General features: G+C 42.3%; 1 protein-coding gene across 2 annotated transcripts in view; it reads right to left on the reverse strand.

Annotated features, from left to right (window-relative positions):
* IFT38 (intraflagellar transport 38) overlaps positions 1-25,461 on the reverse strand; it is a 963,458-nt gene that overhangs the window by 328,859 nt on the left and 609,138 nt on the right. For both annotated transcript variants that reach the window (XM_086941404.1, XM_086941403.1), the window contains exons 7-8: positions 15,059-15,192; positions 11,515-11,656 (exon numbers count right to left, since the gene is read on the reverse strand). In XM_086941404.1, the coding sequence (XP_086797530.1) occupies positions 11,515-11,656; positions 15,059-15,192 (276 nt within the window). The remainder of the gene's footprint in view (positions 1-11,514; positions 11,657-15,058; positions 15,193-25,461) is intronic.

The raw sequence follows: 25,461 nt of genomic DNA on the forward strand, positions 1-25,461 counted from the left end.
AAGTGGCAGGGTGTCCCACGACTTTCTTAGTAGACACAGGGGCTACTCGATCCACGATAAGATCAGCCGTAGTTCCAGGTCTGCCCATGTCCGGAGAAACGATTCAAGTGGTGGGGGTCGCAAACAGGAGAATGACAAGCCCATTGACAGAACGAGTGCTAGTGAAAATAGGAAAATACAGCGATGAGCATCAGTTTGTGGTTTGTGATTCTAGTCCTGTATGTCTATTGGGAAGGGATTTATTGTGCAAGTTAAATTGTACAATATACTGCACGCCGCAGGGAGTGGAGGTACTGACTAATGATGATGACGCTGACTTTAAGGTCGCAAACTCAAGAACGTGCGTGGAGCTGTATCCCACTCTGACAGTGGATGAGCTCCTCGGGGATTTAAGGGAGACCGTGGCACCAGAAGTGTGGGATTTCACTGGGGAAGAGATTGGACTAGTCAAGGAAGTGGACCCAGTGAAAATCATAGTAAAACCGAATGCTGAGTTTCCGAGAACACCCCAATACAAATTGACAACAGAAACGATTGCAGGTATAAAACCCGTGATCGAGTCCATGATTAAGCAGGGAATACTGAAAGAAATCGTGGGTAGTCCATGTAACTCCCCGATTATGGGTTTGCAGAAACCAAGTGGGAAATTCAGAATAGTGCAGGACCTTCGAAAAATCAATAACATAGTTGTCTCATGTTGTCCAGTGGTACCGAATCCATCAGTGATATTGTTTCAGATACCGTTCCAAGCCGAATGGTTCACAGTGATAGATCTTTGTCAGGCTTTCTTTTCGATCCCTTTGGACGAGGATAGCCACTTTCTTTTCGCTTTTAAGCTGGAAGGTCGCGTATTAACATGGTGTCGTATCCCACAGGGGTATACACAGAGCCCATCGATCTTTAACCAGCTTTTGAAGAAAAATCTTGAAAGTCTACTGCTGCCCCAGAATTCGGTTCTGGTCCAGTACATAGACGACCTGCTTGTCGCGTCAGAAACTGAAGAAGCTTGCAAGGAGGACTCCATTGCATTGCTGAATCACCTAGCTGTAAACGGGCACAAGGTGTCTCCGAGCAAATTGCAGTACTGCCTGACAGAAGTGCAGTATTTGGGGCACAGAATCGAAAAAGGAAAACGGAAGGAGTCACCAGACAGAATAGAGGCGATCATGAAAATGAACGCACCTAAAACACAGAGAGAGGTCAGGATGTTCCTAGGGATGGTGGGTTATTGCCGACAGTGGATAGCGAACTTTTCACTGAAAGCAAAACCCTTGCAAAAACTGACGCACAAGGAGGTGAGTGATCCGGTACCATGGGACAAAGATTGTTTTATGGCGTTCCTACAGCTGAGAGAGGACCTGTGTCGGGCTCCTGCTCTGGGAATGCCAGATTACGAAAAACCATTCTTGCTTTACTGTTGTGAAAGAGAGGGTTGTGCTTTGTGAGTCCTGGTCCAAATCCATGGGAATGCCCGTAGACCAGTCGCCTACTTTTCGGCTACCTTAGACCCAGTAGCCGCAGCGTTGCCCGGATGTCTCAAATCCGTTGCCGCAACGGGTGTCAGCATTGAAAGGTGCGAGAATATCGTTATGGGGCACCAGTTAGAGGTGTATGTGCCCCATTCTGTTGAACTGTTGATGACCAGGACCAAAACACAGCATCTGACCAATAGCAAGCTCACGCGCTATGAGCAAGTCATTCTTGCTGCAGAGAACGTGACCCTCAAGAGATGCTCTGTTTTGAACCCTGCTACATTGATGCCACTCCCAAGTGACATTGACGATGATGAATGTACAGATCATGATTGCCTTGATGTGACTGAACTATGCACCAAACCGAGACCCGACATCGTGGATGAGCCACTGACTGTCCCTGATGAAGTTTTCTTTGTTGATGGCTCATGTGTAAGAGACGATGTTGGGCAGTTGAGAGCAGCCTATGCTGTTTGTACAATTACTGGAGTAGTGGAAGCCGCATGCCTGGAAGGAGTACACTCCGCTCAGGTAGCTGAAATTATTGCATTGACGCGTGCCTGCCTGGCAAGCAACCAAATTCGAGTCACCATATACACCGATAGCCAATACGGTTTCGGGGTAGTTCATGATTACGGGCAATTATGGTCTCAAAGGGGTTACATGACCTCTTCAGGTTCCCCCATTCGCAATGGAGAGTTTGTACGCTTATTGTTGGAAGCCTTGCAATGTCCGGCAGCTATTGCCGTTGTGAAATGTACCGCACACACAAGAAACCAAGACTTTGTGTCACAGGGCAATAGATACGCGGACGAAGTGGCACGATACTGTGCCGAGCAGGGATACTCTTTCACGGAGGTGGAAGTGGGTGGAATAAATGCAAGGACTGAATTAGCTATGATATTGGAAACCGTAGATACTTGGGACGAGTTAAAATGTGTACAAGAAAATGCACCAGATTTTGAAAAAAGAACATGGGAAACTGCAGGATGTGTGATAGGCGAGACAGACATTTGGGTATCAGCAGATGGAAGGGCAGTGTTGCCAAATGAGTTGGTGAGCCCAATGGCGAGGCAAATTCATGGTCCAGTACACCTAGGGAGAGACGCTATGCTGAGAGTATTCAGACAAACCTGGTACAACCCCAAGTTCAGAGTAGCAGCAGAAGCAGTGTGCCAGCGTTGTGTGACTTGTCAGCAGCTGAACATAGGGAAAATAACACCAGTTGCATTGAGTCACATAGGGAGGTCTGGAGGTCCATTCAATCGAATGCAAATTGATTTCATTGAAATGCCAAGGTGCAACCGCCTTCGATACGTGCTGGTGGTTGTTTGCATATTTTCCAGATGGGTCGAGGCATACCCTACACGCAGGTGTGACACCCTCACAGTAGCCAAGTTATTGCTTAGGGAGCTCATTCCGTGCTTCGAGGTACCGGCCTCTTTGGAATCAGATAGGGGAACGCATTTCAACATCGAGCTTGTGAAGATGATTTGTGCGGCCCTGAACATAGACCAGAAATTGCATTGTAGCTATCGACCAGAAGCTTCGGGAATTGTGGAGCAGATAAACGGCACCATAAAATCTCGAATTGCCAAAATGTGTTCATCAACGTCTCTGAGTTGTCCTGATGCCTTGCCACTAGTTCTTATGAGCATCCGTAGTACCCCAGACAGAAGAACGGGACTATCGCCACACGAGGTGTTAATGGGGAGGGCAATGAGATTGCCATCAGTACCGACTGCAGCCTTGTTGAATATCACAGATGATATGATCCTGGACTATTGTAAGGGTCTGTCTGACGCCATTCATTCTGTGTCCCTTCAGGTGCAGGCTGCCGAGGTCCCATCGTGCCAGGACTTGTGTCACAACCTGTGCCCTGGAGATTGGGAACTGGTCAAAAAGCACGTCAGAAGAAGCTGCCTAGATGTTCGTTGGCGTGGGCCCTACCAGATCATCCTAATATCGAACACTGCTGTGAAAGTGGGAGGTCTGCCCAACTGGATCCACGCGTCTCACACGCGGAGAGTTCCAGCACCTCTGGAAGAAACAGCTCCTCTCTCGGATGTAAGTCCAGCTGCGGACAGAGAAGCCACAGAGGGGGCCAGCCAAGCTGTAGAGGTGCAAGAAGAAGCTGGGAGTGTGTCTGACCAAGCTGAGGACGGTCAGTACAATAGTGAAACGGACGACGCCACAGAAGGAGGAAGTAGCTGGGAGTACGAATCAGACGCTGGCCAAGCTGACAGTGAGCCCGAGCGAAGCAGAAGGACAAGGAGCGGAGGGGCAAGGCGTAGAGAGGCTAGCTGGCCGCAGAGGAGAAGGTCAAGTCTGAGATCAACTCCAGAGAGGACCCTTGCTCCAATATCCGAAGACTCAGATCCGGACGAAGGTGTTCTGGGCGCTGAAGCAGCAGGTCCAAGAAGGTCAAGGAGAGTACGTGTGCCTAACAGAAGATACGCCACCCCTGAGTGGACGTATCTGGAGACAGATGTCTTGGGAACGAGTCACAGGGAGAATAAGGGCGGTGATAGTGACCAGCACTGATCCCATCATCAACGTAGAAGTACAGCTGTTGGTGCCTGGAGTCGAAACAGAAGGGACACTAACGTTCAAAATCCCCAACCCTCCCTACCTGAGCAAGCTAAAGCACATGTTTTTCACCGAATTGCAATTCCCCGACTTTGGAACAACGATAACAAGTCATGAAGAGCACATCCTTCGTTTGGAAATATTGAACTACGCTATCCAAGCCGCTGGTTCCAGCCTCATTGTAGATGCTTAAAGACTTTGTAAATAAGCAAGAGTAAGAAGATAACCTAGCACCTAGGAATGCAGAGAAAACTTAGGGGTTTCCTTTAAGTTGACGGAGAAGGGCTAGGGTTGTCTGAGATAAAGTTCGAAAAGACTTTTGCAAAAAGAGATTGCCAGCTTCCGATTGTGTGGTTCTAAAGACTGAAGTCGAGATAAGAGAGACTGTAAAGGAACTCAAGAGAAAGAACTTTGTGTTGAAAGAGAGAAAGGAACCGTACTGTCTGAAGAACATGGAGGCCGGTAATCCAAACCGCAGAGCCAAATGTATGATAGGCACACTTATAGTGGGAGTGATACTTCTTATAGCTTTAGTAGTTACTGTATCATATGTGATGGGACACGAGAGTGAGGCAGGGGTACCAGACACAAAATCTGTAGTGACACCAAAGCCCACCGCTGCTGGTAAGAAAGGTGAAACCGAACAGGAGAAAGCGTTATTAGCAGCAGAAGCCCGTAGGTTACACATGGATGAGTCCCAAGGCGACTATAGGTCAAATGCTTATGCCAAACTGTTATACGAATACGTGGATGCCATGGAGGTCAAAGACTGTTATGTGTGTATGCAACTGCCTGCGTCTGTAGATGAAGGCATTAGATATCATCACCTACCACTGACTTATGGCATTACATGTAGCTTATTGCTTAGCATATTTTATGGTAGAGATAGTTTTGAGTATTATTTTTCTAATTACGATGCAGTGTTACCAGAAGTCCCAAATTATAAGCAAATGAATAAGTGGGACTATTATAAGAGTGAAGACAGATTGGCAAAGTTCTTCATTCCTTGGGATACCTTAGATACTTCACATGCCCGCAGAAATAATCTGACTTGCAAAGTGTCAGAAGTCGAGAAAAAGTTTATAGGGCAAGTGGATGATCGTTATGGAAGGCAAAAGATTCTGAAGAAATCAGGACAGTGGAAGACAGATTGGACCGAAGAGGAGAAGGCACACAAAAAGAAGGGTAGTAGTGGTCCAATAGCTTTGGATCGAACACAGAGAGGGAAGTTATGCCTTCACAGAAGCAAAACGTACTACGAAAATGTATTCGTAGGGGAGGTCAGTTGCGAACATGCTTTTAGATTAGAATACTACACAAAGGACTTTTTGAAAGGAATGCAAGTCATTCCAAATGTATATTTTGTATGTGGAAGAAATGCCTACGTGAGACTACCCGATAACTGGTACGGATCATGCTATTTGGCCATTGTCTTCCCCAAAATATATCACGCTCAAGATTTGGAGATCATAGAGGGTAAGGTCTCAACCAGAGGGAGAAGAGACCTAGGGGATGCAGAATTAGTTGGAGACGTATTTGGAGCTGCATTTCCTATTTTAGGACAGATCCTCAACGATGTCAAAATTAGGAGACTGGCAACAGTCGTAGACAGATTGTCTGCCAGTACTGCTCCATCCATAATGCTGGTGGAAGGAGAGATGCAATCGATAAGGGCCATGGTGCTTCAGAACCGTCTTGCGTTAGACGTTCTGCTAGCAAAAGAGGGCGGAGTCTGTAAGGCTTTGAAGGTCCAGGAATGCTGCACTTACATTCCGGACAATTCAAAGCCTCTGGAGAAAGTTATCATGAACATAACTAACATTCACAAAGAGATCGAAGACCTGACTAAAGTAAATGTTTGGGAAAAGGTGGGTCATGGAATGGGTGAAGTTGGAGGTTGGTTCGCCAACATAGGGAAGAGCCTTGTATGGTACATACTGAAACCTATCCTCATAATAGTGATCTGCGTGATCATGTTGTGGGGATTGGTGAGGTCGTATCAATGGTACAGATCAAATAGGTTGGAGAGATCCAGGAGAGAACAGGAACGGAGATTAGCTGCCATGCAGGACAATCAGTACAAGAGTCTGAGGGCTCTCAAAATGCTGAAACGAGGGGGGATGGCAACTAGTTCAGTTTGAATTTTGGTGATGACCACAAGAGGTCATCAAAGGGGGGAACTGAGAGAGCGCAAACTGAACAAAATGCATGAGTGCATCATAAATACAAGTTAGTCGCACAATTATAACAGAAGTGCCTGTAAGTGTTGAAGATATATTCACCTATACTTAGACGTGTGTAGTTAACATAGAAAATTCATATAGAAGTGGTACTGACGCAGAAATGTGTGGAAAATGTATTCTTATTAGACGTGATTAATCATGATCTATGTTATGTAGCTGCTAATGGAGGAATGTCATGCTGCAAAGCATGGGAGGGAGCAGGCCTCATGGCCAGGGCAGAAGGGTTTGGAAAGGTACACTCATACATAAACATGGATTGCACTAATGTTATAGTAATTCTGTTTATTCGTTAGATTTATATTCCATAGAAGTGTTTCGCATAACAAAAGAACAAAGTGTTAAACATGTTATTTTAATTCACGAAAGGATTTGAAGAGAATAAAACCTCTGCGAGAAGGGTTGTAGGCCTGAAGAGAGAAAAAGGGTTTTTCTAATTTGCACGTGCTGATACATGTCGAGTTGTATTGAGACATAAGTTGCAAACTCCTGTTAAAAGTCTATGAGAATGGGATTCAAGCTGCGGATGTCTGTCTGCAGGTGCGAGGGGGTTTCCATTAAAAGTTTAATGAATAGAGCTCTGTTCGAGTAGACTGGTACAGACATGGAGGAGGATTCAGGAATGTTTAGGGGGTATCAGCGGGCCGGAGAAGAGCCTGAGAAGCAAGGTCAACGCTAAGCACGAGGCCCAGAGGAAGATCATCATGGAAAAAGCCAGAATCGACACCACGTGAGGGGCGTCTCGTGAGGGGCGTTTCAACTGTAATTGGGGTTTTGTATTAGGGACAGCACCCCTGCGTGGAGTTAGAGCAGATGCCTGAGGACCCTTCAGAGAGCGGATGGGTAGGCAGAGAGGGGTCAAGACTGGAGATCATAGGTTTTCACCTAAAGACTAAGAGTGGGTGATCTTCTTAGGAAGACATTCACAGCTGACACCTTTGGTAGGTTGGGACCTTGTTAAGTAGGGATACCATCTAGTACAGGGTAGGGACAGCCTAACCTGATTCCTTCCTTCCTTTGTAAATGACGGATAGATCACAATTCGTGTCTATGCTTGCAGCCCTGCTGATATTGGAACTAGTCCTAGTAGTGTTCTTTGCTCGCCTAAGAGCTTTCAGAGAACATATGTTTGTATTAGTGCCTCTGTATCTTTTGAATCTCATTTTGAGATGCCTGTACTTGCAGTTATCAATGACTTTGTAATAAACCTTTAAAACTTAGAAGTAGTATGTGGTTTTTCAGAGTCGAGCCCATTATTGATCGAACTAACCTGGTATTGGATGCACTTTCTTTCCTCAATGACAGGCAATAAAGATTCAGTCGACCAGAACGGGGTTTAGATCTAGAGTGATAAGATAGAGATCAAAAATCCCGCCCTCCCAGTGGCCTTGCACATTCCCTTTTAGCCCAGGGCCTCGCAAATCCTAGAACCGGCCCTGCTGACTGGACACTGTTTAAAGTGTGCATGTCTTTTGGGCCAGCGGTCTTCAGATGGCCAGCCACGGTGTACAGACAAAATATCGACTCCAAAATATCGACTGGACATAATATCGAGTTTTAAATATAGACTGGACAAAATATCGACTGGACATAATATCGACTACAAAAATATCGTTTTTCAGGTAAGTGAAGTAATATCGACTGTATAAAATATAGATAGCAAAAATATCGAATTTTTAATAATATATAATATTTTATAGTGTATTTTTATGTAATAATATGTGTGAATAGTGTGTATTAATGTTATAAAATATTTTATTAAATGAATTTTGTTTTTATAATAATTGCGTAATGTAATTCTGTAGCGGGTTGTGGGTTTATAGGGGAATAGGGTGGGAAGTAATTTAATAATAATTAATTAATTAATATATGTTTGTTAATTTTTTTAATTAATAATTAATTGATAATTAATTAATATTAATTAGTTAATTGATTAATATGATTTTGAACATATTTTGTATTAGTAATTAATTGTTAATTAATTAATTGTAATTAGTTAATTACATTAATTAGAGTAAATTTTTAATATATATAATTTTGTGTTATTTTTAAGTAATTAATTTGGAAAAAATAATAATAATTATTAAAATAATTACAGCTAATGTTCTAATATATTTACTTTATTGTTATTGTTAATTAATAATTAATTGGTAATTAAATAATATTGATACATTTTGGGTAAAGGAGAATTTTTAGGGTTCAGGGTCAGTTTTCAGTTTTAGGGTAAAGGGGTATTTTTGGGGTTCAGGGTCAGTTTTCAGTTTTTGGGTAAAGGGGCATTTTTAGGGTTCAGGGTCAGTTTTCAGTTTTAGGGTAAAGGGGTATTTTTAGGGTTCAGGGTCAGTTTTCAGTTCATGGGTAAAGGGGTATTTTTAGGGTTCAGGGTCAGTTTTCAGTTCATGGGTAAAGGGCTATTTTTAGGGTTCAGGGTCAGTTTTCAGTTCTTGGGTAAAGGGGTATTTTTAGGGTTCAGGGTCAGTTTTCAGTTTTTGGGTAAAGGGGCATTTTTAGGGTTCAGGGTCAGTTTTCAGTTTTTGGGTAAAGGGGTATTTTTAGGGTTCAGGGTCAGTTTTGGGTTTTTGGGTAAAGGGGTATTTTTAGGGTTCAGGGTCAACAAATAAGATTGTAAAAAATTATTTTTATTATTTTCATTTATTATTTAATTATTATAATTTAATTTAAGTAGTTTTAAGTATATTTTAGTAATTAAAATTTAATATTAATTTAATTTAACACTGTTTTTAATAAAGTCGATATTTTTTACATCTATATTATTGTTAACGATATTTTGTACTCGATATTTTTGTACTTACCTGTTTGTAGATACAAACTCGATATTTTGACTGTCGATATTTTGTCCACGATATTTTGGCAAGTCGATATTTTGTCCCTCGATATTATTTCAGTGATCCGGCCAGCCACACGTGCGCATTTTAAACCTCTCAACCCAATTGTCTTAAGATAGCTGGGTTAAGACAGAGCAGGGCTCGAGGGCGCTATGGCGCGCCGAGTGAGGCGGCTACCATCAATCCTGGCACTGAGCATGTGCTGCATGTGAGCAGCGCCAGGATTAGGCAAGGGAGTTCCAGCATCCGGTTGCAGTGATGGAGAGGTCCGGAGCGAGGACCTTGTGTCGAGTCCGGTAAGTTTTATTTATTGTTTAAAAATAATATTTCCCCCAAGTGCACGCTTCCGTCCCCTTCATTCCGATAGATCTCAGCTGCCACTGGTCAGAATAAAGAACGTGTTGTGGCAGCCGGAAGAGAGATTTGTGGATACGGTGAAATTGGAAATGGTGACTAAAACAATGGTGGCTTGACCATGCTAGGTTAAGTTACTCAAGCAGAGGTGAATGATGACTTGTCGATTAAATGAGGCTTAGCCAGTCTGGGTGATGGCAAAGCCCTGTGCTAAACAATTTTTTTGTTGGGTAGATTCAGGTCTTTAAGTGGGCCGGGTCTCAGTGGATCTGAGCACCGACAGTTTTTTAAAGGGGGCCTCGAAACGGGTCTCTATCGGGCTCTGTTTTGGGCCCTGGCACAGGTGGTCCGTTTTTTCCCGAACTGCAGTGACAGCAGGCACATCGATGTGCGCGGCTCACACTGCTCACTTCTCACTAGTGTGCACGTGCTTTCACTGCTCATTTCTCACAGTGGAGAAGTTACGGCATCACGTCATGCCATGTGAGAGTTGTAGGGGAAGGGAAATCCTTTAAACAGAGTCATTGTCTCTCTGGATTTCCCTTCTCTTTTTGAAACTCAGGAGCAGCAACATTGTCATGGTGTCACCAGGGCTCTAAGTGGAAGCTTTTTCAATATTATATACAAGCCATAGTTCCTGCTTATTTATCTTATGCAACTAAAAACTTTGACAAAGCCAATAGTCCTGACTTGTTGTAGGTATGACATTACTTGGTGTATTATAAATCTGAAAGCAATGACAGAAACAGAAAAATACAAGTTGGGCGGCACACTATGCTAAGTACAGATTTTTAGCTTACGTGTTTTTAAGCCACGGCCTCAATTACACTGGCCACGCCCCTTTGAGAGACCCCACAGTTCTTTCATTCCCACTTAAAGCCCTGTGTAGGTTTATATAGAGTGGCTCATCACCCGGGAGGGTATCCGGCGCTGTCCATGGGCACGGTGAGATTAAGTGATCTGCCCAGAATGAGAGGATGTTGAGCTGCATTCGATTCCGGATCTTCCGCTACAGAGTTGGCAGCTCTGGTCGCTGCGCCACATCCTCTCCCTCACACAGAAGCATACTGCTTTCTTTTAGAACACTGTGGATGGACAAGGAATAAAGCTGTCCTAGAAAAAAAGATAGCTACTGGAAGCCTGAAACGACACCATCTTGCCAGTGAGAGTTCCCATCTTGCAGGTGACATTCATCACACAGCTGGCAGCTTCTGTTTTGTGACATCAGAAGATCACTTTTTTAGCGCAATAAAAATACCTTGTGTTTGTTTATTGGTATCTGATATAAATGCTATACTGGATTCGTTTATGTTATAAAAGTCAGTTTGAAAAGCTTTGTAGATATTGTCAGATGAAAAATTCTACCACAAGACTGGACATGTGTGTGTGAAATGATGGGGACAACACAAAAAGAGGAGAAACATATCACTTCTGGCTGACTCCTGTCCAGACAAAAAGAAGAAAAAAAGAACAAGTATTGCACTTTTCAGTTGGTGGGATCTGAATGTGGAATTATTGAATGTTGCTAGGGATAAGCATCCTGAAATTCCCCTTATACTGCACTCTATAAATATATATATATATATATATATATATATATATATATATATATATATATATATATATATATATATATATATATATATATATATATATATATAAGCAAAGCTCTACTTATCCTCTCTTCAAGTTCATTACAAGATATCTCTATATAGCCGCAAAATCTATTTATATACTCACTGCATTGCACGTGAACACCATTGTTTAGGACTCACGGTTTTAATGACACGTATTAAACCACATCTTGCTAGTCGGTCTCAGCATAGTGTGGACATAAGCCCTGAAGGCACCTACCCTCCAAAGAAAGCCTAAGCCAATGAGAAAAGTTGGGTGAGAATGGGGGTAAAACAAAAGTCCAAAAATGTGTGTATGCTGACAGGCCACCACTTCCAGTCCCATGACTACCATTGGCATATCATAACTTTTGGTCCGTTTTATCATTCTGAAAAATACCTCAAATCTCTCTTGCTCTGTTCTGTGATAATCGTCAAGCTGCTGTTCTAGGTAGGACAAGTTACGGAATTTCTCCAGGTACGTGCTGTATTGTTTCTGCAGTTCTTCTTCAATTTTCTCATACTCGTCCATGAAAGCTGGCCTGCAAATTCAAGTAAGCAAAGTAGGTGGAAAGTTAGAGAATGCTGAACTTTTCGATGAAGAGAAATCCGGCAACAACAGACATATACAACTGTAAAAGGATTTATTTGACCTCGACAAAGCTGCTGGGAATACAAGTAGTAGAAGGGCAGCAGGCATGTGATCCTGTGTGGAGCTGGATTGGAGTTTTGTGGGGGCTATAATTGCTGGGAATGTAGGAAATTGAAGTGCTACACAGGACAGACTGAGTTTACAGTATAATAATGGTGATGGATGATTTCATAGCATGGGAACCTTTGAATAGGGCTGTCTGCACTACCAATTTTGGACCTGTGGACTGAGAGAACAAGTGACATATTTGACAGGAGTTATTGATTGTGTCTGGCGCAACAAGCCATACTCAAAGAGGTTGATGTGCTACAACTTTAAAGAGGTCGGCTAAGACAGTAAATAATAAAGCAAAGAAACCTATGCTTGAATACATCTGAAGTAAACAATGACAACATAACTAGGAGAAGACACAACCAAACAGAGAAGAAGGAGCGAAGCCACATAATCTCAGACGGCCTCGAATGAGGTGTGACTGACAAGACCACACAAAGCGAAACTAGGCAACAAATGACCGGCTCAGGCCAGGCACATCAACAATGTGAATCCACATAGTGCAAAATAAATATGCATTTACAAGCAGGTGACCGCCTTAGGTATTTCATACCTGATGTATTTAGATATGGATGATGATACACGACTTACTCTGCAGGGCAATATTGAGGGTCGATTTTAAACGTGTCTCGAATGTTTATGTTGCGAACAGAACAGTGGTATATCTGGCTAAAATGACAATTTGGTTAACAGATGTATAATGTGGAAAAACAGAAACTTATGTCTGAATGGTCAAATATAAGCTTAGTCTGTACAATCTAAACTTGAAATACAATACTGGAATGGCAAAGAATGCTGCAAAAAGAAGGTGCTAAAGAGTGAGTGGTATTAGGGATTCTAGACGTGTACTAGAATGGCGGGGTAAGAGACAGCGCAGACACAAGGAGATGATGGACGGAACGCTGAAACTTTTCAGACACTTTACCCCAAGTCACAGATTTGGTTTGAATCCATCATCGCTCCTTAGCTCACTTTGCCACCCCAGTTCAGACCCAGCCATATGCAAATCAGTCTTGACCCTGTTCCTCATGGGAACAGTGCAGCCCGAACTGCCAAGCCAGGTCTTCGCTGGACCGGAAACAAGCATCCTGGGGCTGGTTTTGGGGTACCACGCCTCATCAGCCAGGCTAGCATGAATCCAGTGGCAAAGTGAACAAGGGACCCACGTCTGGGCAGACCCTGCCAACTTAGGGCGAACAGAGCAAACACAATGAGATGATAGAAGGACCGCTGAAACTCTTCAGACACTCACACTCAGTCATAGTTCTGGGTTGAATTCATCATCGTTCTTTAGCTCACTTCGCCACTCAGTTCAGACCCAGCCACAAGCAAATCAGTCCTGACCCCGTTCTTCATGGGAACAGTCCAGCACGAACTGCCAAGCCAGGTCTTTGCTGGTTCGGAAAAATGCATCCTGAGACAAGTTTCGGTGTAACATCCCTCATCAGCCGGGCTAGCTTGAATTCTTTGACAAAGTGAGCAAGGGACCCACATCTGGGCCTACCCTGCCAACTTAGGGCAAACAAAGCAAACACAAGGAGATGATCGACAGAGCACTGAAACTTTTCAGACACTTTACCCCAGTCACAGATTTGGGTTGAATCCATCATCGTTCTTTAGCTCACTACGCCACCCCAATTCAGACCCAGAAATATGCAAATCAGTCTTGACCCTGTGCCTCATGGGAATAGTCCAGCCAGAACTGCCAAGCCATATCTTCCCTGGACCGGATACAAGAATGCTGGGACCGGTTTCGGGTTAACACCCCTCATCAGCCAGGCTAGCTTGACTCCAGTGGCAAAGTGAGCAAGGGACCCACGTCTGGGTATACCCTGCCAACTTAGGGCAAACAAAGCCAAGGCGCTCTATAGATGCAGAATTAAATAAAAGCAAACACAAGGAGATGATGGACGGAGGTCTGAAACTTTTCAGACACTCACCCCCAGTCAAAGATTTAGGTTGAATCCATCATTGTTCTTTAGCTCACTTCGCCACCCCAGTTCAGAGGCAGCAATATTCAAATCAGTCTTGACCCTGTTCCACAGGACATGCTACTTCCGCACAGGTGTTTTGGGGTTTAGAGAATTGGAATAGAAGGGCACGCTGGAAGGCTGGGCATTTATATAATGCTGTATAATTCTTTAATAAACATCCATACTGGTGCAGATACATTAGCATGATGTTCTCAAACAAATTTGTATTTTCCAGCCATTTCTTCTTAGTCTTATAAAACAGTCTGCTCGAAGCAATAACACAGGTAAATGGCTGAAGTGACAATCCATAACGCAACACTGTTCGAAAACCCGAGTGCTTCAGAATATGTCCACAGAGCTCCTTTTACTCACTATACAAAGGCAGCAAAATCCATGCAGCGAGTGGAGAAACATCAACCTTCACCCATTCCCTCTGTAAAAAGTAAAGGATGGGCAGGGTAGCGGGTTAGTAACTTTCAGCAGTGCTTCAATCCATCTAGTCGGTGTCTCTACCCTGGGCGCCAGTAATTTGCCTCTTTCTCAGCCTCTTTCTCTTACCCCACTGTTTCAACTCCCTTCATCATATTCTGTTGCTTCACTCTTTCTCCCACCCATATCGATCATCTGACTCTGCATCGTAAAATGGCCATGTTTGTGTAGATCTCAAAGAGAAACTATGTTTTGTATAAGGTTTTGTGGCACTGGATCAATTTCCCCCAAGGGGCTGCGTAGGTAACATTAAACTTTTGGTTGCATTTTGTCTCCTATTAAATTGCTCTTTCCACAAGGAGTAATAGTTTCAAGTTCTTCTTTCCTTTCTCTTCCTTCCAAACAACACTTATTGAGGGCTCCACATAACACTGCAGCTCCAAAATCACTGCCCTCTACCAACTTATATTTTTTCCTGTAAATATTCAATTTACATTTCCCTCAGCTCTGGCTCTCTCCTTCTCACTTTTGGTTTTAATTACATTTTGCTTGTCTAGGTTTCTTCCCAAATTCTCTCACTATTGTTACCCCTTCCAAAAACTGCTTTGTCAGCGGGTGTCTCAAAGAACAACAAAAATAATATGACAAGACTCTTAAAAGGGATAGCCATGGATTTCCAAAGACCAATGAGCAGATATGCATTAACAATAAATATTGTCAACTACTGAAGCCAAATCCCCCATTTACCAAGTTTTGGGGGATTAAGAAACTCTAACTCCTATGAAGACATGTCACACCGCAAACATTGCGCACTTGACTCTAGAGGAATTTGTACTCACCGTACACTCTGAAGAGTCTGCAGTCGCTTTTGATTTCTTTCCAGTTCCAGCTTTCTCTTTTCAATCTTGGCCTCTAAATTGGCCTCATCTGAGGCTACGTTATTCAGCATATCTTTCATCTTCTGCACCTGTTCCTGTAGGAAGAAAACCTGAGGTCTGAGTACAGCCTGACTGAATGAGCATTAAAAGTCCATCAAACATTACTCCTTATAAGATAACTTATTTCCTATCCCATAGAACTGTGCTTTATTCATGGAATTTTATTAATAACGTTTTGTTAGACCCATACATTAGGGTTTTGTAAATGAATATGAATTCCACAATCACACTGGGCAGGTACAATTGGAATAGGGAGGAGTGTGGAGGTAGCTGCGGGTGTACAATGTTCGCATGCTGAGAGTTCTTAATCCTAACACAATAGATTACTCTTAATCAGAAGACCACCACAGAACTTGTGCTATAAAGATTGTTCCAATATCTAGCCTGTACCCTGGGATATCAAATAATCCATATTATAAATGTCTACAACCTACATCCCTAGATGACCAACTTGAAGACAGTACACTTGCGGCTTGTTGGAACTTTTAATTGCTATCTTTTTTTGTGCATCTGCTTCATCATTATAATGATATCTCTCTTTTGACAGTGCAACATGAGCCAAGAATCACCTTAAGTCAGGGTATTCTTTGTCTTCAATTTAAAAGATTGGCGCTCCTGGTTTCTTTAAAGACTGTTCCAAATGATAGATTATCAAGGAAGTATATTCTCTTCCTATACCAACAGCGGTGCAAAGCTGTTGCTGAACTAACTTTCCCAGGCCTGTGGTGCACCATGCTCACTTAAAAGTAAAGCTAAACTTACGATTTAAAAATACAGAAAGTGGTTCGGATTGTTAGATTTGCTACTGAGCTTGCTGCTAGGTATCAGTGAAATTTGGAGGTGAGGTGCGGTGGTTTAGGAACTTTAATGCTTCCTATTGCTCCTCTGAATCTTCATTTAATCTTCTTGAAATTGTTGGAAGCGGAGTATATTTTAAATCTAGGTTCATGGCTTATGTATGCATGCTTTTTATGTTCTTAATTTCATAGGCATGATTGGGGTGGTAGAAGGGTTAGAATGAGTTTCTTCTGCCTCAATATATGCATCTTCGATAACTGGTAGACCTTGGTTGTAGAAGGATCTGGATGGGTGGAGGGTTTGGGGAGGATGGGTCAAGATAGCCTGGGAACAAAACGCGTGGCTTTACCTATAAAGGAGCAAAAAAGGGGGAGGAGAGTAGAGATTCACCTGGACCTTGAAAGGATTAATGCCTAGCAGAGTGTTTTTTAGTTGTCTATGAAGGTTGCGAGAAACTTGTTTTGAAAGGAAACAGCAGAGGTCTAGTCTTCAACTAAAGCTGAATCACTATTTAATAAGGCAATATGAGAATAGCAACATTAAATAATAATGGTCTTCAAAGCACTAATAAACTCCTGGATAGAGGCTCCATATGTTAAACCTTTGCAGAAAGATCATATCATTTTGGTATATACACATCTCATTCATAGGCACAGGAATGTTTTGTAAAATGTGGAACAAACTGGTTTTGGGTCACAACCTGGAACACTAAGATTACATTATTTTCTTTATTTAGTTTTCAACTTGGAGATGGAAGTTAGCCATGCAATGACCAACTGTGGTTGTCACTGGATTCTTCTGGGGTATACCTACTCTAGGGATAGCTTCATGCTGTTCAAGGGCTAAATCATGTCTAGATATCGATTTGGAATAGTCTTGCATCAAACCCACACACTCTCATGACCCAATTAAAGGGGAGAGTGCAATGTTGGTGTAATGTTAGTCCCCACTATTCAGACAGGCTACTGACTACAGTTGGCAAGAGCAAACACCAAGGACTAAACTTGAGAAGTTGATGAGGGCCTTTGTGTTAGTAGATGTTTGGCTCTAGGAAATCACGTTATAGCATCCACATTCCACTTACAATTATTATTGTGTGTCTCCTCCATTGTGAAACCAGCTAGCCACTCTGGCAAATATCACATCCATGTGTTGCACCATTTTAATTTCACATATATAAAGCTTTCTACCCATGACAGGGCAATGAAGCATGTTACGCAAGGCATCACACTGCTTTAGAACCAAAGGTTCATTGTTAGCCCAGTGTAATTGGCTATTGTTGGTTATAGGGATTAGTCTTGTGATTTCAAACAAACCATTCCATGCATTCATTCCAGTTTCTTTGAGGTAGATTAAAGCAATAGTAGTTAGGTGTGGTCATCATTATGGAAAGGGAGATATAGGCGTTCATGCAGATGTTTGGTGGGGTTAATAGATGAGTCAGAGGACAATAGGCAATGTTAAATTCCAGGGGTATACCTTTCCAAAAGAGAATTAGTAGTAATCTTTTAGAGCAGCTGTAGACAGTTTGCAGAAATACAATAACAGAGATTAGGAACAAACACATTTGCCTTCGAGAAATATGTGCTCAGAGAGAAATAGAATGCAGACGATGGAAAGGAAAGAGGATGTCATTTGAAAGGAAAAAGAGGTACCATCAGAAGTTTTTTAAGTAAAGATCATCTTTTCATGCTAAAGGTTGGGAATATTGGGGACCTATTTTCAAAAAGCATGCAATTTGAGAATGCAAGACTGTAAAAAGAAACATGATTTGCCTATGAAAATAGTACTATATAAGATACAGTCTGCCAACTGCTAGGTTACTACTTGACTACCGTTTGAACAAGGGGTGCTGATCAGCTCAGGGGTTGAAAGCATTCAGTAATAGCTGGACGCAAACACTGAAAGGAGATTCTTCAAATGCTGGAGTGGATATTTATTAATTATTGTTCCTCTTCTGGTTTGGATCACAGTATTAATTAGAAACAAAAATTGGTTCCATTACGGATGCCTCTAGTTTGACATGGCACAAGATGGAAAGTGATTACAGGTTACCCAGACCGTAGAAGTTTAGTGCCTGCATTCCTGAAGGTGGGGACCCAGACACTGAGGTGAGGAGGCTCCCTTTAAACTTTAAATTTGCTAATATAAATTCATTTGTAGCATTTAGGTAATAGACTGAAGCAAACTTGGCAAAGCAATAGTGAAGGGGGTGTTTGCATTTCATGGAATAAGAATAGAAAAAGAAAAACCTGGGATTTAAAAGAGGGGAATTCTACGGAGGGCCTGATTCCAAACAGCCTAAAAATAACGACTGAACATGTGTATTTGTTCTTCCTCACTCTATTTATGTCTTAATCTTAAACAAACTATTTCGTATTAAGCGTAACGTGATTACATTTGTTTTGCTGTTATCTAGAACTGATTGAATTTTATGTGACCAGGCCGATGTGAACCCAAAATACTTTTTTTCTTACTCAATCTTAGCCAGCCAATCCTGAATCCTTTAGTAAACAATAGCCAGATGTTTTTTATTCCAATAAATGTGGGTAGGACTAATCTTATAAATGTCTGGCAATCAATGAACGCTATAGAATAATGAGTTGTATGCTATGGTAAATATAATACGAAGGACAAAAGGCACTACTGAACTTCCATAATGGGCATTTTCATCTAATCCATTCAAAAGGCCCAATGACCATTCAAGTGAACGAAGCATTAACAGCAACTAAATCTAGAATCTTTACAAACACTAAAGAAAGGATTTGATATAATCAACAATCCATCAGAGCAAAGTCATAAGGTCAACAATGCTATGTAGGCCAAACGTTGACTAGATAAACCAGGTACAAAACAATATCGGCAGCATCATGACCACTTGAATGTCAAAACGTTGTTATGAAAAATTAGGACACACTGTTGCCAAAACAATATATGTTAACCATTTAGAAGAGAAGGAACTTCTGAACCACATTGTTAGGGCACGAAAAAAAGATGGATGAGAGGTTGCACAGTAATGCCTTGGGCAACTGCATGTAGTCACATCTGGTGCCGGAGTGGATTCTAGGTCAGAACTACAATAGTGCCTCGTAGTCACTGGGGAACTATTAGTATGTGAGAAGTGTTCAGAATACAATCTTGTGCCTGGAGAATAATCAGAGACAAGCACTCTGCATTAAGAAGGGCCCTTCAGAAGGAGCAGTCAACCAATCAAAGTACAGCACTTAGACAAGAGACCCAGAATACCTTGGGTTTTAAACAAGGAGCCAATCATGCTGGCCTAATCATACAGGAATACATGGGCTGCAGTTCAAGGAGGATTGCTCCTTATGGACCTGAGCCAATACTGGTTTAGATATGGTTTCTTCTATGGTGTTACAGAAAAGCTTAAAAAATATATTGAAGAATAATATGTAAAACAAGCATTTGCAATGCAAAAGGTCTCGTATTAGGAAAGTTTGAGCTATTGGTACTGTAAATGACACATTTTTTATTTATGTGTTGGTTTGGAAAATAGTGAAATTAATAGCTTTGTCATTTACAATGCCAATAGTTTTAACTTTAGCAAATGTGACACCCATAGCATTTGTAATGCAATATGTGTTGTATTTACACGACTTAGATGTATTGATATTACAAATAAAAATGTTTTTTTTTTAATACTTAAATAAAAGTTATTGTAATTTATAATGGCAATAGCTTTTGTAAATAACTTTTGTGAAGATTATGTTCGTTGTATTTTGTGACGAAAATCCAAGAACAGAAGTGAACTATTAACATATTTTTGTGACATTTGTAATAAAGCTTGAAACATTGAGAGAACATATTTGAACTAGTTGTTGTTGAGTGGTTGCACAGATTGATGCTGTGGTGGCTCTGAGTGATGTTATGGTGGTGATGAGTGATGCTGTGGAGTTCAGTGAGTCTGTGGTAGCGCATAGTGATGTTGTGGTGCCCCTGAGTGATGCAGTGGTGGTGCTCAGTGATGCTGTGGTGGTGCGAAAGATAGAGTGAGTGGCACTGAGTGGTATTATGTGGAGTGTATTTACGTTGCATTGAGAAGAGTGCAATTATGTGGCTTGTAATTATGTGGCACTGAGTGGTAATATGGAAAGAGTATGTTGTATTCAGTAGAGTGTAATTTTGTGGCGTGTAATTATGTGGCACTGAGTGGTATTTGGAGTGTATGTTGCATTGAGTGCAGTGTAATTATGTAGCATATAATTATGTGGCACTGAGTGGTATTGTTTGGAGTGTATGTTGCATTGAGTGCAGTGTAATTATGTAGCATATAATTATGTGGCACTGATTGGTATTGTGTAGAGTGTGTGTTGCATTCAGCAGAGTGTAATTATGTGGTGTGTAATTATCTTGCACTGAGTAGTATTTGGAGTGTCTGTTGAGTGCAGTGTAATTATGTTGCATATAATTATGTGGCACTGAGTGGTATTATGGGGAGGTTATGTTGTATTCGGTAGAGTGTAATTGTGTGGCATGTAATTATGTGGCACTGAGTGGTATTGTTTGGAGTGTATGTTGCATTGAGTGCAGTGAAATTATGTAGCATATAATTATATGGCACTGAGTGTTATTGTGTGGAGTGTGTGTTGCATTCAGTAGAGTGTAATTATGTGGTGTTTAATTATGTGGTACTGAGTGGTATTTGGAGTGTATGTTGCATTGAGTGCGGTGTAATTATGTTGTATATAACTATGTGGCACTGAGTGATATTTGGAGTGTATGTTGCATTGATTGCAGTGTGTGTACTTATGGGGTGTGTAATTATGTGGCACTGAGTGGGATTTGGAGTGTATGTTGCATTGAGCGCAGTGTAATTATGTGGCGTGTAACTATGTGGCACTGAGTGGTATTTGGAGTGTATGTTGCATTGAGTGCAGTGTAATTATGTGGTGTGTAATTATGTGGCACTGAGTGGTATTTGGAGTGTATGTTGCATTGAGTGCAGTGTAATTATGTGGCGAGTAATTATGTGGCACTGAGTGGTATTTGGAGTGATTGTTGCATTGAGTGCAGTGATGTGGTGTGTAATTATGTGGCATGGAGTGGTATTTGGAGTGTATGTGGCATTGAGTGCAGTGTAATTATGTGGTGTGTAATTATGTGGCACTGAGTGGTATATGGAGTGTATGTTGCATTGAGTGCTGTGAAATTATGTAGCATATAATTATGTGGCACTGAGTGTTATTGTGTGGAGTGTGTGTTGTATTCAGTAGAGTGTAATTATGTGGTGTTTAATTATGTGGCACTGAGTGGTATTTGGAGTGTATGTTGCATTGAGGGCAGTGTAATTATGTTGTATATAACTATGTGGCACTGAGTGATATTTGGAATGTATGTTGCATTGAGTGCTGTGTAATTATGTGGCGTGCAATTATGTGGAACTAAGTGGGATTTGGAGTGTATGTTGCACTGAGTGCAGTGTAATTATGTGGCGTGTAATTATGTGGCACTGAGTGATATTTGGAGTGTATGTTGCATTGAGTGTAGTGTAATTATGTGGCGTGTAATTATGTGGCACGGAGTGGTATTTGGAATGTATGTTGCATTGATTGCAGTGTGTGTAATTATGTGGAGTGTAATTATGTGGCACTGAGTGGTATTTGGAATGTATGTTGCATTGAGTGCAGTGTAATTATGTAGCGTGTAATTAAGTGGCACTGAGTGGTATTTGGAATGTATGTTGCATTGAACGCAGTGTAATTATGTGGCATGTAATTATGTGGCACTGAGTGGTATTTGGAATGTATGTTGCATTGATTGCAGTTTGTGTACTTATGTGGCGTGTAATTATGTGGCACTGAGTGGGATTTGGAGTGTATGTTGCATTGAGTGCAGTGTAATTATGTGACATGTAATTGTGGCACTGAGTGGTATTCGGAGTGTATGTTGCGTTGAGCGCAGTGTAATTATGTAGCATATGATTATGTGGCACTGAGTGGTATTGTGTGGAGTGTGTTGCATTCAGTAGAGTGTAATTATGTGGTGTGTAATTATGCGGTACTGAGTGTTATTTGGCGTGTATGTTGCATTGTGTGCAGTGTAATTATGTTGCATATAACTATGTGGCACTGAGTGGTATTTGGAGTGTAAGTTGCATTGAGTGCAGTGGTGTGTAATTATGTGGCATTGAGTGGTATTTGGAGTGTATGTGACATTGAGTGCAGTGTAATTATGTGGTGTGTAATTATGTGGCACTGAGTGGTATATGGAGTGTATGTTGCATTGAGTGCTGTGTAATTATTTGGCATTGAGTGGTATTTGGAGTGATTGTTGCATTGAGTGCAGTGATGTGGTGTGTAATTATGTGGCATTGAGTGGTATTTGGAGTATATGTGACATTGAGTGCAATGTAATTATGTGGTGTGTAATTATGTGGCACTGAGTGGTATATGGAGTGTATGTTGCATTGAGTGCTGTGTAATTATGTGGCACTGAGTGGGATTTGGAGTGTATGTTGCATTGAGCGCAGTGTAATTATGTGGCGTGTAATTATGTGGCACTGAGTGGGATTTGGAGTGTAGTAATTACGTGGCACTGAGTGGTATTTGGAGTGTATGGTGCATTGAGTGCAGTGTAATTATGTGGAGTGTAATTATGTGGCACTAAGTGGTATTTGGAGTTTATGTTGCATTGAGTGCAGTGTAATTATGTGGCACTGAGTGGTATTTGGAGTGTATGTTGCATTGAGTGCAGTGTAATTATGTGGTGTGTAATTATGTGGCACTGAGTGGTATTTTGAGTGTATATTGCGTTGAGCGCAGTGTGAATATGTAGCATATAATTATGTGGCACTGAGTGGTATTGTGTGGAGTGTGTGTTGCACTGAGTAGAGTGTAATTATGTGGCACTGAGTGGTATTTGGAGTGTATGTTGCATTGAGTGCAGTGTAATTATGTTGCATATAACTTATGTGGCACTGAGTGGTATTTGGAGTGTATGTTGCATTAGAGTGCTGTGTAATTATGTGGGCGTGCACATCTAAAACAACCATGTCTTTAGCAGTCTCTCGAAGCTGGTTGGCTGGTAGCCGGGTGCCGCTCGTGAAGGAGACCTTGCTGTTTGTCTCCGTGCTGCTGCCAGGAGCTCCGTAGGGCAAAGCATCTGTGTGCCAGGAGCCCCGCTGGGCGTTCGGATCAACGAGGGGAGTTGCCATCAAAGAGGTCGGGACTGCGAGGGCCAGCAGGCTGTGCGCGTTCCAGCCAGCACACCTGCCGCCTCTTCCCGTGTCTCCGCCCCCTGCTGGACTGTTCAAAACTCCTCGCGGCCCCCGCTCCGCGGGAGCCGCTCGTGAAGGAGACCTTGCTGTTTGTCTCCGTGCTGCTGCCAGGAGCCCCGTAGGGCAAAGCATCTGTGTGCCAGGAGCCCCGCTGGGCGTTCGGATCAACGAGGGGAGTTGCCATCAAAGAGGTCGGGACTGCGAGGGCCAGCAGGCTGTGCGCGTTCCAGCCAGCACACCTGCCGCCTCTTCCCGTGACTCCGCCCCCTCCATTCACAGTCGATTTATAAACCAAAGACCCGCGCGTTAGCGGGACGCGTGTGCGGGACATCACCCGGGACGAAGCCCGGACTAAGGGCGGACAGTCTTAGACAGTCCGAGACAGGCTGAGACTGGACTGGACACGCCACTCTGCCCTTACTGTCTTCGCTTTGTTTGGTTTGCAGTAAGACTATTCATACTTGTTTTACATCATGGATATACCGTCATTCAGTATAACATTGTTGTTATTTGGTTATCATTACTGGTTTAAGAAAAATGCCCAAAAAGAATTTAGCAGCGGGGGGTAATTCTATAGAAAACTATATGATACAAGTAGTCTCTAAGATTAATAATGAGAGACGCGAATCCTTAGGCCTTAGTCTGTCCCCTAATTTATCTCCCCTAAGTCCCTCACCTGACTCACCCTGGATTGATATACCTTCCCAGGTTGAGGGAAGTGTAGTTTTAGACTCTGATACTTTAGAAAATGGAATTTCAAACCTGAGTACTCATACAACACAGGGACAAGACATAGCTCGGGCTAATGACTCGGAATGTCAGGTAGTTGATACTGATCAAGATCAAGATCAAATTGTGCAGGAGAGTGAGCAGCCAAATAATGAAGTTGATCCCCCAGTTCAAGATCATGTGCCACGTGCCATCAGAAAATGTAGAAAAACCCAATTACATCGTGGTGGTGTTCATTTAGGGAAGAAGAGGGCTGCGTCACCCGTGAGAAGTAGGGATAAAAGCAGGGGGAAAGTAGAAGAACCCGAGAAGTATAATGTGGATGAGGAGTTATTATCAAGGTTAGCTGATTTAATTGACACTAAACTTAAAATCTTAATTAAACCAGTAGTGACCAAACTGGACAAGCTAACTGCAGATATAAAGAAATTAGGTGCTGATCAAAAAAAGTTAGCAGAAGCTGTGTCTAATATATCTGACACAGTTACCAGCCTAGTTCTACCCGTAAAAGAGGCTTTTTTTCCCTCATCTGAGGGAGGCTCTAGTTCAAACACTATACATGCAAATTTGCAGGAACAGCCCTCAATTACAGTGACACATCACTTGTTGCCAGGGGATACTTTACCCCCAACTCCGACTGTAATACCTGCACCTAGCATAGAAGAAGTCACCGTTCAGTTTCTGGAAGATGCGGCCCCATTAGTGTTGGTATTGGCTAATGTCCCACCACTAGCCCCGGACCAATTAGAATCCCGCCCGGCATTAACAAGTAAGGCCCTGCACTGGTTATCAGGTAATATGCAGTTGGCCCCGTGGGGGAAACAACAGCTAGCTGGTGACATTAAATCAGCCAGAAGGGTCCCATGGATAGGTCAAAACCCCAAAAAATTCAAGGGTGATTGCATTATTATAAATTTTGCCAATTCTGCAGTTTTACCAAACATCCTGCCAAATATTTTGCCGCCGCAGCGCAGAAGAGGTACCATCATTCCCCTCACCCTAGAATTTTTCGGCAAAAAACAGCGGAGCATGATCTATCCTAAGTCTACTCATAATTTTACCAGGCCTACTTGGCCAGCTACACCTCATGGCTGGGGTTTCGAAGTACCAACTAATAACTGGGGCTATAGTCAGGATAGAAGGGAACGTCCAATACGGCCACCCCCTCCAGATCAATATTACCCTACTCATTTTAATAATCACTTTAACATCCCCATCTCCAATAGGTACGGCATCTTCTCAGATGAGGGGGGACTGGATGGGGTGGAATGACTACCTGACACACCTTCTAATACAGACATAGGAGATACTCTTCAAGTGTTAGAACCGCAAGGCTGCAAGGATGGGGGTTCGGGTGGTATGAATCAAACTGATATACCAGGTTTACCCATTGATATAAACCCAGCCTCTCCTCTAGTTTGTACTTCGGCTAATCCTGGGATAGATCGGGTACGCTGCCGTACAGGCTTAACATCTATCATTCAAACTGCACGAGAAAATGTGGTTACAACACAACACGAACCAATTAAATATAAGGAGG

Source organism: Lissotriton vulgaris, chromosome 10 (genome assembly GCF_964263255.1).
Source record: "Lissotriton vulgaris chromosome 10, aLisVul1.2, whole genome shotgun sequence".
Lineage (NCBI taxonomy): Eukaryota > Metazoa > Chordata > Amphibia > Caudata > Salamandridae > Lissotriton > Lissotriton vulgaris.